This window comes from Perna viridis, chromosome 4 (assembly GCF_037379345.1).
Source record: "Perna viridis isolate PV_CMFRI_1.1 ecotype Kerala chromosome 4, ASM3737934v1, whole genome shotgun sequence".
Taxonomy (NCBI): domain Eukaryota; kingdom Metazoa; phylum Mollusca; class Bivalvia; order Mytilida; family Mytilidae; genus Perna; species Perna viridis.
Window position 1 is genome coordinate 42,759,600 of NC_142448.1, and position 20,847 is coordinate 42,780,446.

The 20,847-nt window shown below is 31.5% G+C and overlaps 1 protein-coding gene across 6 annotated transcripts in view; it reads right to left on the reverse strand.

Moving 5' to 3' along the window:
• LOC148620162 (synaptotagmin-15-like) overlaps positions 1 to 20,847 on the reverse strand; it is a 170,416-nt gene that overhangs the window by 51,820 nt on the left and 97,749 nt on the right. For 4 of the 6 annotated variants that reach the window (XM_088580790.1, XM_088580792.1, XM_088580793.1 and 1 more), the window contains one exon: positions 20,177 to 20,366. In XM_088580790.1, the coding sequence (XP_088436916.1) occupies positions 20,177 to 20,366 (190 nt within the window). Of the gene's footprint in view, positions 1 to 2,580; positions 2,639 to 7,789; positions 8,019 to 20,176; positions 20,367 to 20,847 lie in introns of those variants that run through there. The other 2 variants (XM_088580795.1, XM_088580796.1) reach the window with 2 other exon arrangements.

Sequence of the window (20,847 nt, forward strand, 5' to 3'; positions counted from 1 at the left end):
GTACATACTACATCAAAGCAAGGTTTAAGGTCATGGACATCAACATGTGTATTTAAAAATATCATTTTCAAAAGGTCAGCAGTGGGATGATTCAAAAACGTAAAAAACCATGAAAAAATGGCCTAAACGTGAACACGTGAAACAAGCATGATCTACATACACGATATCCGGCGTCACTTAAAAATCGGATAGTTGAAAATGTTAAAATAAAAAAAATTACGATATGTTTTGAAGTCAGTACGTCAGTATCCAACTTTTTTTGTGTAAAAATATTGAGACAAACTAGGTCAGTTTAACGAACATTGCCATGTTTTAATTTTATATGTAAATCTATTTGCAGAGGTAAACATGCATATCAACAATACATACACACTCCAAGTCATCTACAAAACTCATTTGGATCAAAGTTTGTTCTTAAAAGATAAACATTTTCATATGGACTCAAATATAGCCAGAACTACATTTGAAGTGATATACGACTCGGGATAATTTAATTGTCATAACGTTTTGCAATACATAAACCATCAGACAGGCAATTGATTAGGGTAATATACAGTTGTAAGCCAGTTTATTGGGTTATGAATTATTTGTACAAACAAGGATAGTCTGATTATCTGCAAGTTAATCAAATGTTCAAACAAGTCTAGTCATAAATTTCATTTATGGTTTTTATAATCACTTTTAGCTAAAATCATTTTTGGGTTGGTAAGATTTCACATTTTTTCTAAACATAAACCTATAGTCGTTAACTACAAAACAAAATATAAGGGATACGATCGGTTCAACGTCTAAATACCGAATATCTGAAAAAAATGTGGTACGAAATGTCTGTTGTTGTCCTAAAATGTTTAATTTTTGCCGAATCTCATTTTGTGGTATGAAATAGCACTTTGGTAAACGCTAAATATTCTCGATCGAACTACTTGAAATAAAGGTGAAATAAAATTATATTTGTTTTATTAAAATAAATGCAGCCGTCAAGTGATATAAGCAAGAAACGGAGAAATTAGCATATCACAACTTTTTCTGATATTACTTTTTATTGCTTTTAATTTTCTGTGTACGTGTTTGTCAAAATAGTGCCTTTCTTGCATTTTCAGAACGTTGTGAATGCTCAAACGAAGATATATTCAAAAGAAAATATGTTTTGCGTAATATTTTTGCATAAAACTTTTATGTTTATGATGGAATCAAAAGGCAAACACAAATATTACATTGTATTTCCAATGTCGGCCCGTGTATCAACATGATTCTTCCATATTAAATCCTAGCTCTCTGAACGTGGTCCCATATTAGTCGAAAGTTAATGCAAGGGAACAATGCATATCACATATATTAATCGTTACAAAACTCTAGATGACCGTTTAAAGTGAAATTTGACCGCGATTTCTACATCTAACATTTTTTTCTTTATAAACTTACTTCCTTTTCCGATTAACGGGCTGATATTGACGATGTTGTCGTGGAGGACGTGCCAGTAACCAATAATTGTCAGTCGATGATTATTTGCTGATACCGGCTTGCAGCTTTTAATGTTATTAAAGGGGCAAAACCTTCCATTTCACTTGACAATTGCTTGCATCGAAGGTATGTCCAAATTTAGTGGTCAATAAGTATATTTCGAAAACATGGATCATTTTAGAACACTTTGGTTAAGGCATTATTATTTGGTAATAAAAAATTGTTTGGTTTTGTATATTTTTCTTTCAATTAAACATGGGTTTGTTTTTACAGCTTTTAAAGACGTTTCAGCTTCCTATTTCGTCTTTTTCATTGTTTAATCTTAACAGCAGACAAACATTCAAGCAATATTTACTGACAATTTATTGGTCGATAAAACGCATCTAAAAACAAAGGACACTTACCCTCCCGATGCACATGGGCCATGCTCTCAGTTTGTAATGAAGTTCGAGTTGCTCATCTACTTTTGTTACCTTGTATGTAATTACTATATGTTCTTTGTTGTGTTTGTCTGTTTTCCATGTCTGGTTTTTGTCCCTAGATTACATTATTTTGATTTCCGCGGGAACCTAGGTTCCCTTGATTAATCTGCCACTTATTCGATACTGCCAATTCCAATATCCCGTAAAATTTGGCGATTTTGAGGCCAAAAAGTATGCAAAAGACTTTGGTCATTCTAATTTTGAGCTTAGTTTGTGCTACAAATACCTTAGAAAAAATATTTCGCGGAATTTACTTTAGGCGTTTTTAGAAAGACCACCAAAACATGCCAAAATTAGCCACCCACTATACGGTATATCAAATACGTGTTTCAAGGAGTTCACTTTCTTCAGCAGTTTAGAACAAAATACATGAAAAAGATGTAAAAGCAAATATATTTGAGTGCATGTGCCTAAAACTAAAATATAGAAAAAGTCCCTATCAAGCACCTACTGAATAAGAGTGTATGAAGACCTTGTGTTTAAGTTCTATTGAAATAATACAATTGATTTGTTTTATAGGTGACTAATCAGGAAAATATGGTTAAAAATCATTGATTAAAACATTGTCTAAGACAATGAAGAAAAATATTGACCGAGCATTAAACAGCAAAAAGTTTTCTTCTATATCATAACTTACCATGCCATAGTTCAGTTACATGTCGTCAAAGCATTAATTGCTTCTGTCGAATGACAAGTGAGTTCAGCCTTTTCTGGTTTGAATTAATCAGTCTTTATGTTAATCATAATTGAGTTTGATACGAGGCGCTGCGATACATACATATATTTGAATATATATATATATATCTTAATAGCAACAAGGTATATGATTTATACTTGCGCTGAACTTTCGTTCCTTATATCAAACACGGGTCTACTGGGAATAATGTTTCTCCTTTGAAAATCTTTGGTGTACTTATTGGTACTATATTTTTCATATTACATTGATTTTATTTTAGTTTTGAGTATTTCTTGTACACAATTCACGTTTTAATCTTGAACTTCCTGAATAGTTTGTTTTAATGGTGCTAATTAGAGATTACTCATTGAAACACGTGAACAAACACCAACATTTTCATTATTTATATGATCGGTATTTTTTAATTTAATCAATTTGCATAAAATACATTCCAATGTTTAAAGGTTAACGACAGGTAACTTGACGCTCGATACATAATCCTGAGGAAAAAGCTCCATTTCTTTTATGTAAGTAACAGCACTTTTGGACAAAGCTGTTCAAAATGTAATCGTACTTCATTTTCAGCAATTAAGACCTTGTGCCCATTATATAATAGAACAAGCTAAAGACAATCCCCGACTTTACAACTAGTTCTATGAGTTGCATTCAACTCAGAAAATGTCTGATGTTGCCAAGACGAATAAGTAAATAATTTAGACGATGTTTTTCGATAATCAAAACTATGCAAATTGCTTTGACAAATTTCCTAGAATTTCGAATTGCACGTCTGAAGCGGTTTCAAAGAAAAAACGAACGTCTGCCGCTACAAGTAACTTGTAGATTAACGTTCGACTAATTATCGCAACGTGTACAGAAAGATCATCATTCACAACCACACACTGAACTTAAAACAATAAAACCCATTAACTTGTTTTTGAGCTATAATAGTTAAGAATGTGGATTGTCAAATATTGGTGTACTTCAGTTTCAGTTATAAAAAGTCAAACATTGGCTGAATTACAGTGGATTGAAAATAAAAACGGAAACGAACACAAAAACAAACAAACAAAAACTAAAACAGAACTGAAACAAAGGGAAAACAAACAGAGAATGTCTGACATATTTTTTTTATATTCATTCAAAATGACACGCAAAGTGAACGATAGGGAAGTTTAGATGGAAGTTTAAAAAACACAAGTCATTTTTTGAAGCTTGTACTCAAATAAAGCAAGCAATTCAAAGACGCTTAGAATAGTTGCAAGCTATCAGGTTGTTCCGAAAGAAAGATTAATCAATTGAACCAAGGTTATAGCGGTAATCAAAAGAATATAATCCAATGACAACGACCAGACATGGAAAACAGACATATACAACAAAGAACATAAAGTAACTAAAATCAATTATTGCAGTCCCTCGATCAGATTGGGCCTTCTTATAATTCAGTGTTTCTGAACTATGGTGTCTAGGAAGCTAGGCGATCCGAGATTAGGTGTCGGGTGGAAGTTGTTCAAAGAAAAATCACCTCAAAGACCTTGAAAACAAATATGTACACCAATTTGTTTTTGATAAACAAAAAGTTACATACTTTTGGCATGGTATATATATTTTAGAATACATATGCTTTAAATGTCACACTAAAAATGATTGATAGTAAATACGTATTGATAGTAACAAATATGCATGATACAATGCAATGTCGTCATTTGTATTTATGTGTGCATACTGAACATAATGATTTTCATGAAACGGAGTCTTTGAAAGATATAATTCATGTCCAATTTCAGAACGATAACTATAGGATACATAGCATGTTGTAATGTAGTATCTTTAAAAGAAACAAAACATCATTTGGAGTCATAAATCGTTTTGGGAAAAACTATAATATGTGTACTTATTTCAAACTGATTTTTAGGGTTTAGCTTAAAGTTGCAGGAAATAGTATGAGTACAACCACATGGTTTGAAATAATTTACAAATTATCCCAAGTGACATGTAAATGTTTATCAATTATAAAATTTAGCTAATAATTCATTATCATTCCTCTAAATTTGCACATTATGTAATATAATAACTGTTTTTTTCATTTAATTGAACATAATTAATGACATTGTACTATAATCGACATATTAATTGTTCTACATTGACAATTCATTTGGCAACAAACCAGGAACGGGAAAAACATAAAAAGGTAGAACCAAGTCCACAAATCCCAAAACACGCTTTGTGTTTCTAAATGAATAAAAATAAATTCCACCTGTCACAACTAGACGTAAGGAAATGAGGATTCGGACAACTGGTAAGTAAAAGATGTCCTTTTCTAACGCAACTGAGCCAAAGCTCACGGGAGAAGAATATAAAAAAATCCAACTACTTTTTTTTATTTTTTTTGTCTCGAAACACTACAAATTGAAAGTAATTGTGTCAAAATAATGGCTTCCAGTAGACTGATCGCTTATCTAACAAGATAAAATGAGTTTTTTAACATAACAGCAGTACTTACAACAGATAATGGTGTTATACATTCATAGCATATTATATGAGTTATGAAACTTGGCTGTTTCTTGCAAATTGTTGAAATAGTTGATAAATGATAAACTACATGCAGAGAATCGTTATAGAATTCATTCATGTAATGAGTACAAATTATTATATAAATTATCTAAAGATGATAAGGTAATATAGTGTGTATCGCAGTAAAGTTTAAGACATCTACTCATTCGGAGAATAGACAAAAACCAACCATATGGAGGATGTAAAATTTGGCGATTTTTAGGAAAATAAGTTATACGAAAAACTTTTGCGTTTCTTATTTAAGCTGATCATAAGTGGTGCACAAAGTACACATGGAACCAACGGCCAAGGGAAATATTTTGTGGATGTTTTTATGTTTTTAGACAAGCGCAAAATCGGCCAAAATAACCGTCCCGCGAAAATTACCCGCTAAACGCAACTATGGAAATCTAACAACAATTGATTAAGCAGTAAAATTTAGAAAATAGTGTAGATACGCAAATATTCATTTTTGATTTTAAAGTTTACATATAAGACGACATTACCTCTCTTGCCACTCATAATATTACGAATAATTCATCACAGTGTTGATCTGAGGACTGCAGCGTGTATTGAAGTCAGAAAAATCAGCTTAAGAGTAATATTAGAAAGTACATTCCCATATGAAACGCTCTCATTTCGACTCCTCAAAAGATTTAATTTTTTCTAGGGTTTGATCTCGCTAGATGGAATCGATTTGTATTACCATAAATAGAAAATTGTCTTTATTCTTGAATACAAGATTCTCCTTGATGTTATACACTATATTCATTCTCACTTTATTAAGTTAATTCAGCTACCAGACATATTATATTATATATGGCCATGATAGACGAGGTTAAGTATCAGGGTTGTGTGCTTTCATATCTTGACGTAGAAGCTGTCCTAAGAACCTACAATTGTGGTCTGATGTGATGAGTTGCAACAACTCAAATTAAGATGCTATTATATCTACGGAATAACATATAATGCGTACATTACGAACTCTTGCACGAAAGATTAAACCTTTATGCTAAAGAGTTGAACTCTCTCGCATATACCGTTCCTCAATTTGGCATGCAGTCCCTGAACCGATCCGCGCACCTATTTGACAAATCGATGACCGCTGATAGAATGATCGATGACTGGTGGATAACGAATGACCGATTCGATCACGGTTTTATTATGTTTGATGACAGCTGATCGGACGAGGTATAGTATCTCTAATAACTATTATTTCGTACTTCGAATACTTTGACTGTTTGAATGAAAAGTTGGGGTTGCCGTTATGTATTTTCAGATGCGATTGGGAATCTTATCATATCATGAAGTAATTAAAATTGAAATGATTTATTAACTTCTATGTATAAATACCGTTTTGAGCATTGATATTAGGAAGCAGTTTGTAACCTTGGCATGCAAAATATTTTATTGAAATAACGGCGATTGGACGTTTTTACAACGACAATAATTAATTGTCTCTAAATGTTCCTTTTCACTTCAATGTTATCAATCGAATTACTTTTGTCTTACGAATCAAGAATGGATATCACTCAGGGATTTTTATCTAAATGGTTTTTACAAATTATTTTCGAAGTATTTGGTGCGCCGTGGACTGCTCATGCTGAGATGTAAATATGTAAAGTTCCAGTATCCATCAAACAGATTGCGAAAAGCCCCAAGACGTTGGGGTAAAGAGGAACGGAACAAAATGGCAGAGCAAAAAAATGACTAACTGTCGCAAAAAGGCTTTTTGGAATCGACTCAAACCAAACAATATGCATTAAAGCAATCAGAATAACTTATTATGAATATAACAACTCAAGCAAATACCACATGGAGTTAATAGTAAGTCCCAGACGATGTTCAAATAGAATAAGCAAATGATGATAGTTAACTTTCTATGCAAAAGCAAGTTGCGAAACCAATTAAAAAATCGTTCAACTTCATTTATCATAGTGGTATATATATATAAAAGTAGTTTACCTTATACCGAGTAGATGCAAATGATACATACGAACATCATCACTTTATCAACTTTGCTGAAAAATTTCTTCTTGGAATATTTTTTAAACGCTAATCAATTTCAGAAATATTATTAAACAGCGACGTGTTGGTCAATTCAATTCACCAATCTTTGGTAAACAACGAGTTTCAGGAAAACTATATGAAAAATAGTTATAAAAATGCATTTGGAGAGAATAGTTTAATTAAAGCTGTCTTGTTATTAGCAACAAATAATAAGGACGCCTTATTGATTCGAATACAAATTGTGTATTATTAATGCATTACGTAGTGTATATCTTAGCTAAAAAAAGGCAATTATCATACAAAACAATACTTAATTGTTTTCTTTTTATACAGCCATTGTCACTTAAGCAGGTATAAAATCCTAATTGAAATTTAAACATGAAAAAAACAGGAAGCTTTGAAATCAAAATATGTGATTAGTTATTCATAGATAAAAATGGTTAATATCAGAGATTTGATTTGTTTAACATATCATAAAATGGAAGTTGTATAATATATAAGTTTAGTATTTGATAAAATCAAATTTCAAATGAGCAATAATAACCAAAAACAAAATTATTAAATCTTGATGAAATATATTGTTGTAGAGTTATAGTATGCCGTGACTTACCGTTCCATTACGTATGTCCTCGTTAGAACCTTACATTTATGTCGTCAAACGAGAAATAAAGTAGCCGTTTTCCGTGTAACATTAATCATCAAATCATGACACAATAGATTCCGGTGGAATACGAGAAGCAGCGAATCAGATTCTGTGAATAATTGCAATTTGCGACCTGAGAAAGGCTTTTAATGGCTACGTTATCAGCACAAAAACTATCCCATATTTTAATGTATGTCGTATCGTTTCGTAGAAACTTACTGAATTTCCAGTCTTTTATGTTATCAGTGGTATGGAGTCAACAAAGAATCGTTTCAACTAGTGTCTTTAGGCATTTAATATCAGAGCGAATACAGTTTCGCAGTTTACATATTTCCGAAAAAAAAAAAAAGAATCGCATTTATATTTATAAGTTAATTACAAACATAGCATATACACTGCTGTGGTATATATTTCATATATCGATTAAAACATGTCGCAAGGATAAAATAATTTTAGTGTTGTTGTGTTTATGATCTTTTGAATAATCAAATACGATTAAATTTATCATCGTACATTTTTGATAGGGGGGTCAAAATATCCTCGTTGGATTTAATTTCTAAAAGCCGGGGTAATATGAATGTGAAATAATTTTTCTCGACATATTTGAAGACAAAATTGAACAAACCTTTAGCTATTCTTAAAATTCAGTGAGAGAAATAATGAGTTTGTTATATGCTTTGGAGGTATAGGATTTCCTTTGTGGACGTGTAATAGAAGCAATTTTAGGGGTCTAAAAGACGTATAGAATTTCTCATTTCCGGCGTATTTTCCAGTTAGAATCATGACAAGGATTAAAAGGAAATATATTTTGCTATTTAATTGCCTAAGGCAGACAAAAGATTTACTCGGAAACCCGTGCATGGGAATAAAAACAGCGAATGCACTTATAACATTTAAACACTAGCTTAAACTATTTTTATTTTTAACCTATTTTGGTGCCTAAGATAAGAAAGGAAAAGTTCTCTGAGTTCTTAAAAAGTATTAAGATAAAAAAATACTGTTTTTGGGTAAAACAAAAAGAAGAAATTCTGGTTTCTACCAGTGCCTCGGCAAAATAAAAATGGTCAGTTCAAGAGAAAGGTACAATGCCTGTATTAATAATGCCAAAATTAAATCTGAACAAAATTGATTTACTGTTGTTTTCAGTCCACTCACAGGCGGTTGTTTAGCAGGAAGGTAATCTTTCATATCTCTATCATACTTTGAATGGGTTCAAAGAAGCAACAATGTATTAAAATATATTTCGATTTGATTCCACAACAAATAATGATTCCAAGCCAATATGCCCTTGCTAATCACTTATTGTCTTGATTACTAACCTTATGAACATTTAGGCTGATATTGAAAAAAAAAACAACGTATTTTCTTAATTTAAATTTAAAACGACATAATTATTTTAGTGGTTATACAAAAGGATGATTTATCGGAGTCATATAATTGTGTAGTCATTGAAATCATAACTAGAAGTTTCTGTCGAACCGACTTTTCCACCCTCCCTTGGATCAGCCATCAAATAAACTGCCACTGGATTAATATGGCATGCAAAAAATACCAGGAGGTTTAAGATTTTCTTACTGCAATGTTCCACATTGTATGTATCATCTGTCTATACCGCTGGATTAATATGGCATGCAAAAGATACCAGGAGGTTTAAGATTTTCTTACTGCAATGTTCCACATTGTATGTATCATCTGTCTTTATCAATTATACACTCTAAACTGTCATAATCTTGTTAAAAGCTATACTTCCTCAAGATACTTATCTCTTAACGATGATAAATTAGTACATGAATGTCAAGATAATGGTCAGGTCAATTTGGAAGAATGCAGTAGAATGCTTCTTGTAGATTATGAATGAGTCAAAGACAAGGCAGTTTATTTTATCCGTTCGTGTATGGTTATATAACCAATAAATCATATTTTTTTCTTTATAATCGAAATTGTCTTTCTCGCTACATGACGGATAAATGGTTTGAGAATCAAAATTCTGCATAAAAGTATATGAGATAAGTTTAAATACCCATAGCGCTGAGTGTTTTTTTTATGATGTACTTTTACGGGAGTTTCTAGAAAAGCAGAGGACGCTTACCCTACCGGTGCACCTGGTCCTTGCTCCCAGTTTTTAGTGGAGTCCGAGTTGCTCATTTACTTTTGTTACTTTGTATGTATAATTTTAGTTACTTTATGTTCTTTGTTGTGTATGTCTGTTTTCCATGTCTGGTCTTTGTCCCTGGATTACATTCTTTTGATTACCGCTATAATCTTGGTTTCCTTGATTACTCTTACTTATCCAAGAAAATGATTTGAGAAAAAAAAAAACATCAAGTACAGTTTTTGATTTTTTTATTCATTTATTTTTTTTTTTGTTAAGAGAAATCAAGGAAGCAGGGAATCGAAAGGTCAAAAAGAAGGAACATAACCTAGTGATTACGACCAGACAAAGAAATCGACACACACAACAACAAATGGCGCAATGAAAACATAGAAACACAATAAACATATAACCCACACTTCATTAAGTTTATAAGTGTATAAACAAGGAGCACATGTAGATTAAGTGTCCTTTGTTTTTCTGACGACACTCGTTGAGTTCCTCATAGAATGTCAAACACTATAAAACTTGGTGACTAAATCGGTTCTCATGATGCAGATGGATACATAATGGAATTACCATTAAAACTTACAAAATATCAAGTGATTAAATGAAATAGGAATAAAACGTATAAAAAACTGCAAAATATATTTACAGTTTTAAACTAACCGTTACTTGCGCAAACGAACAGATATAATGTTTGAATGAAACTTGATATACCCAATAATTAATTTTTATAAAAGAAGGAGATGTAGTAATGACAAGTACTACAATCATTGGAACGTTTGTATTCAGTATTTTATATCGATCGTATGTAAGCATCTTATTAACTTGGATTCATTTTATTCTGCTTCAAACGAAAGCTTGATAGGGTTTGATGGAATTTAATATGATACAAACATATCACTGATTTCATGATTTATGTCCCTTATCCTAGGTCTACCTCCTTAAACCATGTTTGTGAGCGGTCAACTCGTTTCCTTACCTCGGACAGTGGTGGGAAAATACAACAACAAAACGCACTATTTATGATTCTAGTGTGATATATTAGGTACTTTTAGTGTTTTTACTCGGTTTGTCTTACATCTTCCAATATAACCAGCCACAAGGTATTTAAAATGTAAAAATGAATTTCTTTTGTAGTAACATTTGAGGACAAATATTTGCTAAAAGTATTAAAGTAATGGGTCTTTAAAAATAAAAATTTAAAAAAATATAAGAAAAATGCTTGGTTTCGAATTTTTTTTTATTGTTTAATGAAACTAAATAAAGATCATATGCATTTCCAACGCTTCGGTAGCTATATACTGTTTATTTATATTTTGTTTTATAACAGATGTAAAATAAAAGTATCAATTGATGTTAAATCTACTGCATTATGTTGATATGTGTAAAATAAAACAACAGAATCCGTTAAATATATCAACCATTTTGTGGTCACGTGATTCAATCATCAGTTTAATGGATCGGTTTGACGGATCGATGACTGATTTTTTGAAGCGACGACCAGTTCAGGTACTGTAAATAAATAAGTTGAACACGACATTAATTATTGCCTACAGGTAGAAATTTAGGAAAGTGTATTGTTCCCATTTTTTAGTAGAGTCCGAGTTTCTGATTAATTTTTGTTTCTCTGTACGTATTATTTTAGTAATTTTATTTTCTTTGTTGTGTGGGTCTGTTTTCCCTGTCTGGACTTCAAACCTGGATTGCGTTCTTTTGACTTTCGCTAGAATCTTGGTTCCCTTGATGACTCATTCACTTAAGTAATGTCATGATTACCTCGAACATAGTGAACATTGTACGCACGCGGTTTCTTCCCAATAAATTGTACCATGATGGTGAATGATGACTGTAAAACCAATAAAATATATAAATTACGCAGAAAAATACATGTGACCTCTTCTAGAAAAAACAGAGATCCTAAAGGACGATGAACAATATACATTTATCTTTGCAGACAACGCAATCTTCGATTAAATTATGCTTAGACTTATACTTTTTGTAAAATATTGCAAATCCCAATAGCAACTTTCTTGTGTTAGTTACAGAAATATTCGTTCTATATACAATATAAACTATCACATTGTTTACTTAACCTTTCATTTCAATATTTGCCCGTTCAACATTTAAATAATTGCCATCTTCAGCTTCCCTATGGGCATGAGACAAAAAATGTCAATTTTTTTTCCCTAATAATGTAAAAACCTATAATACTAATACTGCACTTTTTATCTGTCAATTGCAGATTATTGGGTGTTACTTTTTAGAAAATTTTTTTTTAATTTGGCGCTTGAATAGTTCGCACATTTTTCATTATTACATCTGTTTTCTACTGTTTACTTCCTTTCCCCTTTTTTACCTAACCTTATGTTGTTGTTTTGCACGTTCACCTTAACTTCGAATTTTATAAATGATTGATTTTGCATAGATTTGTAAAAAGAATACCGAAGAGGAACAATTCAAATACGACAAAATCGAAGTACATGACCAGAACGCGAAGACAGGTACCATATAAAACTGAAAATAAGGGAAAAAAATACCGTAGTTTAAACAAGCTTTTGTGGGATACAGTACATTTATATAGTGTCTTTGCTTACAAATGAGCCCAGGTAATAAATATTTTAAATTAGGCGAAAAATTGCAACCCCTACCCATGAAAAATATCCTCAAAATGATCCTAAATGTAATATTTTAGCTTATAAACGGTGTATGGGATACTGTTGTTTTAATTATTGATGTATTCATCATGTCTGCTCATTTCAGGTGCTTATTTTTTTTCAGTTTTAATTTGAGAATAATGAGTTTTTTATAAAAAGGGGAATTTTCGGAATTTCATATTGTCTTCCATTTTACAGGGTTTAAAAAAATACCATACTTCAAACAAGCGTCTGTATGTTAAAATACAATTATATAGAGTAATAGCTTTCTAATGAGCCCATGTTAAAAATATCTGGACTTTTCTAAGTCCAATTAGGTGAAAAATTGCCACGCCTACCCATGAAAATTACCTCAACATGAACCCAAATGTAATTTTTTTAGTTGGGAATGAGAACCCCGCTTGATACTCAGGCAATGTTTCTAGGGGTAGGGTAATATTTTAACTTTGTTAATAATTTTTTTTTTTGAAGATTAGTTTTTCTTGGTAAATTCATATTTATCGAATGATACCAAATTTTAGATGTTTTAGTGTACCAAAAAACCTGAAGGGAGGAGTTCACGCAATATTTACGGGAAAACGAAAATCCGTTTTAGTCATTTTGACCATTCTGACTACGAAAATCGCCACAAGTCATGAATAGAACCCCAGAAGTATAAATTGCGATAATGATAACATTTAACAGAAAATACCAAAATAAATCATCCATTACTGAAGCATAGATATTCCAAGGGATTTGACATTAAAAAATATGTCAATTCAAGCGATTTTTCGATGGGGTAAGGGTACAGTTTTTCATTTTACGATAAGTTTACCTAAGCACTACCACAATTTTCTTGGTACCATTGTTAAACATGATCATTGGGCTACTTGACAATACCTATATATACATTTAGTTTCTTTACACATGCTGTCACAGTAAAACTTAGACGCTCGAATAATTGAGTCACAAAAATTCTTTGCTTTTTGACCCAGTGGGATACAAGTATAGGCTGATACTGAAAAAAAAACCATCCCAGAATATCCTTTAGCGACGAATTGATTCGGAAATAGTAGGTATATAGGTACCTAAAAATCATTATGAAGTTGATGGGTGGGGTTGACTAAAATAACTCAAAATACAAACCACTTTATATTTTTAAAAGTGTATCAGATTCAGAAATGCAAAGCCAACCGGTCTAAATTACCACATGAATATTCTCAAAGGATGCGCATAAGACGGTATATGTAACCAACATAGTCTTTGTTCCGTCAGAAATGTCTAAATTGACATTAATGGGAATAAAAATTTGTCATAAACAAATCATTGCCATATTAAGTTTGAAGGATTAGTTTAAACTACAAGTTTCCCTTGTCAAATACGTTTCTTTCTGAGATGAAGTAATCGTAAATTGACTAACGTTATTGATTTAAAACTGAACCGTGCGTTAAGTGACAGGAAACATTCGCCAGACATGGAATTTGCAATTTTTGTATTAATAAAGGTTTGTCGTAGTGTTTCGTTACACTTTCTCAATTTAGCCCTTGATTTAAAAATGTTCATAAGCTGAGTTCTGATAAATGACTAAAAGAAAATACAAATATACGCTAGAAAATTCCAATATACAATACAGCGCAAAAATTGAGTCCCATTAAAAAGAATCTCGCGAGATATTATATGAAATTACATTAAAAAAATTATAGTTGAGATGTCATAGAATGAATTTGAAGAAAGGTCATCAGTACAGAGATATAAAAACAAATGTTTATAGGTATATTTGTGATGAGAGTATAATAAGAATAATTTGAAAAAAAAAAAAAAAGATTTTCGTGATTTCCTGAGCGAAATAAACTTCTTGAAACTTGTAATGTTCTAATTTCAGCATGTATGTTGGGTATCGTATGAAAACATCGGGTCAATCGACTGTGTTTGCGTTTCGATATTATACATCATGGAGCGTGATATTTCTGGCACACGTAATAACAATGATTGCCAAGAATAAATACATTTGAATTGGGGAAAAATGTAATACAGTACTATGAGTATTATGTTTTTTTGTGCACAATTCAATTCCGTTTTAGTTATAAATGTTCTGTTACATCAATTTTGTTGTATTTAAATCGGATGTGATGCCGAAAGTTCTACGACACTCTTGACGGTAATGTCAATATTCAAGCTTTTAAATTTATTATCCAATAGTCATTTTAAAGGGACTATGGGTTCATGTAATCCACGGGGAGGCATTCTAAAGTAGATGGTTTCTGTTTCTTTGAATTTTGCTTGTTTAACAAAATTGTCTGGCAAAAACTAATCACATTAAAATAAGTCATTTTAATTTTGAGTAGATACTGTTTTGTTTGAACGGAAGGGGAATCAATTTAAGAAAATACATTCGTTTTTTTTTTCAATTATACTTTCCAATTTCCTTTGCTTTTCCGTGTAAATGATGCTGATAATTACATTTTGAGAATCAGCAAAGTGTAGGCTCAAAACACATTCTTTGTTTGTGTGACTTTGGATTACATATGCCATGACGAACAATAAGACAAACGTTAAAAAAAATAAAACAGATTTTTTTATTTGATAGGAAATATTTTATTAAGGGACTTTTCAGGGGAGAGCAAAATTCTGCTCACATATGTCCAGTGATTTTCAATAAACTGGTTTTTGTTACATAGCATGCACTTCATAGCATAACTTCAATCCAATATTTTAAGTTGCTGTCTTTGTAAGAATCATGCAAAATCTGAGAAATGCGATACACATAAAAAAGGGTACATATTTTTATTGTTGAAATTAAGTTGTTTTATGGGTCTATATTATAAAATGTATAATTATTCATTCCAATATGTCTGCTCTTAGTAGATGATCAATATTGAAAATCCAATAGATTCTATTGTATTTGAGTGTCATTTACAGAGTTATCTCCCTTAATTTTGAAATCTACAAATCTACAGTGCATTTTATATAATTTTTATCTCCTAAGAACATGGGTAATATGAAAAATTGAATGATAATTTCTGTTTACTATGGCACTTTAAACAAAAAATAAAAAATAAAAATATGTAGGCTTTTTAGCCATGAATCACATGTTGTATGATTTTTAGTTGGGGTGCTACTTAATTACTGCTGAATACAGGTGGTCGCTAAAACAGGTATGAGTGTAATTGTAAAAAACCTTCTGGATGCAGTTGAAGAAATGAACATTTATTTGACCAATCAAGAAATCGAACGCGATATCCCTAATGATGTATATCCGCCTTCAATAAAACATGTTATCAATAAACGTTTGGTAATCTATACATGCCGATAATGCAAATTACACTTTCTATATATGATACTAATATATTTTGAAATCTAATTATTTACTCACATATACTACATATTATTAAAAATTTCCAAACCTGCTCTGAAACACAGAACATGATAAAACACAGGAACCGTCAGCTGTTGTTCATTCCAAACGTTTTTTCTCTAATATCACGTTGAATTATACTGTTTTACATTTTTTATATCGCCGTCAGAACACCTAACTGATCTTGATACCTGTTATTGTCTTGTTTCCATATTAAAAGTCTATTAAGTATTATATATGAAGAAAAGAAAAACTATTCATACTTTGTTACCTATAACCACCAGAGAATCAAGCTTTTGTAAAGTTTACCTTGATAAGATATTGATATGTCGAATTTAGTTGAAATGCACTGTGGAAAAATGGCAGAAAATTTTTTCCGCACTTTTTTTATATAAATAGTCACAAAATGTCAAAATCACAGATTCTTCAGGACACATTTTCAATTGTTTTCTAGATGTATTGAGTATATTTGAGGTAAAAAAAGACCGAATCATGAATTATGACATGCCATCTTTTATCTGATTCTTTCACAGAATAGTACTTCAATTTATTCTCATATAAATTATTTTGAGAAAATACTGTAATTTGATTGGTAAAAATAATGTTGTTATATCTCAATGAATAAAAAAAATATTGACACGCCCCTATTCAGTTAAATTCAGAGCTACTTTTTTTCATGTTTAAAATATGTTTTAAAATTTATTTATAAGAATTGGCTTTTGAAAAATAGCATAAATTTTCCACATCGCGCAATAAACAATAAGCACATGAAATATTTATATTATTTTTCAATAGACAAAATAGAAAAATCAGGAGGCAGTTTCAATAAATGTACAGTCTCAATATGAATCTGTTTTGTTTGTTTAATCGGCAATAGGAGAAGAGATCATTTAATTTTCTGTCATAACAAATCACATTAAAATAATTCGTTTTATAATTGGGTAAATTCAATTTTGTAAGACCACAAATGAAACATTTAGATTAATATGAATCGGTTCAGGTTTCAAAATAAAGTTCCCAATAATGAAACTAATCTTGTGATTTAACATGGATCTTTTATTGAATGTTCATAACTGATCCATAAGAACATTGATAAGGTCAAATTTCTCAGTAAAACAAATTACATACTTATGAGTTATAAAGTACAAGCAGAACGATTACATGAAACAAGGACCTTCTACAGACATTTTAAAAAATAAGGACAGTATAGATGTTCTACATTTTGCTTGTTGTGTACATTGTATTATTTACTGTCAACAACATCAGTGTGCTATGAAGTTGACTTCCAAAGATTGTTAAATTATATGTCCATCACAGATGAAAGAATCCTTCATTGTATACCATATTGTAAATACAAGTATATAAATGATTTTACATATCATAAATGATTCAGCAGTTAATGCAGTACTACTAACACTCATAACGGCGAAAAACAAAAAACAAAAACGAGCGTTCAGGTTCGAAAGTGACATCGACGCGATTTATCATTGTATTTAAGAGCACTCCAGCTAAGAATCATTCATGGGTAGAAGCCTACATATTTTTTTTTATTTTTGATATTTTGTTTGAATAACCATAGTAAACAGAAATAAACATTAAGTTTTTCATCTTACCCATGTTCTTAGCAGATAAAGATTATATAGAATGCACTGTAGATTTGTAGATTTCAAAATTAAGGGAGATAACTCTGTAAATGACACTAAAATACAATATAATCTATTGGATTTTCAATTTTGATTATCTTCTAAGAGCAGGCAGATTTGAATGAATAATAACACATTTCATTGTATAGACCTATAAAACAACTTAATTAAAAAATAAAAATATGTAGCCTTTTTCAGGTTTTGCATGATTTTTACAAAGACTGCTGCTTAAATAGTAAAACGTTTAAGCGCACAGCTTAAAACATAGAGAATGAACGTTTTTATTTATTGCTAAAATTAATACAACGCATTTCTTTCATTTATGGATATTTAAGAAGGCTTTCTGTTTGCCTGAAACTGTTTTTACTTTAAGTGCTATATTAGATTTGTCGCTAGTGTAAACCACGACGTGACAGTACTTTCCATCTTCTTTTCTAATTCAAAATAGCAATATCAATAAAGAATACCATAGCTGCAAGACAAAGGTGTAAATGAACAGTTTATAGGATCGTAAAATCAAGACGGTTACTGCCTGCAGAGCATTTTGATATGCGTCCTTCCAAATTGGTTGATGTTCGTTTTAAGAAGGTTAGGAATCTGAATTGTGGCCTAGCAATCATTCACTAATGTCAAGCTTATTTACGTCAATTGCCGCAATATATCAGTTGGGATATTCGACAATTGTTTTTCGATAACTTGTAATTACTGTTTGGTTTATGGCTAGTCTGTAGCACCATCCTTTGCAATTAAAGTACGATGATACTCAGGCTAACAAGTATTTTACATTAAATGCAATGCAAGGAGAGGGAATGCTTTCACTAATTTGTACGTATTCATCAGGCATGCGTATTACATTTAATGAACATGCAGTATGATTTTAAGACATTCATCATAACGTCATATGTAAATGATTGAATACAGTAATAGGAACTATTTTAAAAATATTACGAAGAAACCCAAACCGTACATTTATCAAAAGTATCCTAGATAAACACCTAAATCACATATTATTAATGTCATGGACTTCAAACATGATCATAGCTTATCTAAACTGAATAAATGACAAACCCTTTGCTAGAAACACAAATTTATTAAATGAATAGTGAAAAAGACATGACGGCGTTGTCAAATCGTTAAAGATAGCATTTTTTGGTATTAATATTGATTCGTTCTTAGGGTCTGTATATGGAAACTTACACATTATATTAAGAAGCATAAATATGGCATGGGTTGTGTCCTTATTGTATGATGTACCAAGGTTCTCAACCCCGCACGGCAAGAATTGGGTTGATATCATATACGTTGAGGACATAACTTTTCTAAGGTTTAAACTGATCTAGAACTGGTATGTCAATTAACTTCTAGTAGTCATTTCTTTGTGCATTCGTATAACATACAATCTGTCGGCCAGATGGGGGTCGTTGACTCGAGATTTAACTTATCTAGGGGAAAGAAACTCTTATATAAAACCAGGAAAAGATGGCTTTATTAGTAACCGTTCTAGAAGAAGAAAACCTTGACAATAAATCTCCTGGTTGAGGATTTGGCTCTGAGATAACCACCTAGTTCAGTAAAAATTCAAATGATTACAGAAACGCTATTGAGAGAAGAAACATAAAACTCCGCTCATGGGAAAGGAGGGTCTTCTTTAAGAAGGCTGATTATCATTTCTACTTCTAATGCAGCAACACTGGGAACATGAAATGCAATACATGTAGAAGATATTTAGAGGCAGGCAGGAAAACAATGGGGAAAACCTGGAACGATTTAGAAAGAACAGCTTATGCCTGAATTTCATCGAGGTTGCATGCGGAAGGGCTTTAGTTAGTAAAACTACGTAATGTATAATCAGTTTCTTTATTTTTTTCTTTTTAACAAGGGATTCAGACCATTTTGAACTGAATTTTAGGTGTGTTTTAATTATAATTTTTTCCACAGTGGCCAGATTTAAAATGGAGAGGATTGTGATCACACCAAAGTACTTTAATTCCGCCGTCTCCCTCCCAATGCGAAGTCAGGAATTTATATATGTTTTGTTTCGTTTTCAATTTTAGTTTACTTTTATGTTGCTGGAGTAAAAAGGGGCAATTATTTCGCTGCACATGTGTATAATGTTGTTTTGGGGCCAGCTGCAGCCTGCCCCGTGGTATGAGAATTTTCCTTGTCTTTCATTGATGACCCATGGGTGGCTTTAAGCTGGCATTTTTAATCCCGGTGGGGTTGTTTTCTCTTTGACATATTCACAATATCCATTCTCATTATTTCGTTCAAGCCTCTGCTTTTGAGAATTCTGTTTCCCCGACTCCAGATTGTAATACGCATATTTGAAACAATGAAAGAGCACTTATACTTGTATATATACGTTTAAGATACTTAAGAAATAAAATTACTTTGATGTATGTAATACTCGGGATGCTTTAAATCCGTCGTCTAAAACTTTAAAAAAAATACACATGTAACTGAGGTTAATACTACGAAAAAAATGGAGACAGTCATTTAGGTGTATAACAAAAGCCTAAGTGTATTTCGGATTCATACAAACCTGGATTATGAAACATACACTACAAAGCCATGCAAACATATACAGCTTGATGCATTCATAGTTTTTGCCAGTGTTTTACTTACCTAACAGAAGATGACATGGGAACATGATGACCATTTTCTATTTGTATCTTAGTCTTGTGGTCAGAAACAATTTTCTCGTATGTTGAATTTTTCCTCCGCCGTATGGCACACCTCCTCCAAACAATAAAAACTATCACAGCTGCCAGTAGCGTCCCACATATCGCTCCGGCTACTGGAATCACAAGTGGCACTGGAATGAAAGAGATACAAGTTCTTTATTATGGTGAAGCAGGAATAATAACCATGCACATAGGTTTAATCTACAATGGATTTTCGTGGAAATGTTTGCATGTTTTTACAGCCCTTCGCATTACTATGTATCAACCATTATTCTAATTTCCCCATGAACATGACGACATTTTAAACAGAAAATCCCCATAGATATACATATCCTGTTTTACTTTTCTTTTAAATTATTGTACATTTAATTTTATATTCTTAAATTCTTTTGTTTTAAAATTAATAAATAAAAAAATGTTTCCTGAATCTCTTCATTAAAACAAAGGATTGCGCATAAAATATCCCCATTTCCCATTCGAAAACCTCGGGATGCTATTCTCCATCCAAATTTACCATACAATTCGTTCGCCGAACAGAGGGACTGTAAACTCATCACATTTTATTCATACTTATATTGTACAAATATTGTAACTCAGCATCATACAAAAAAA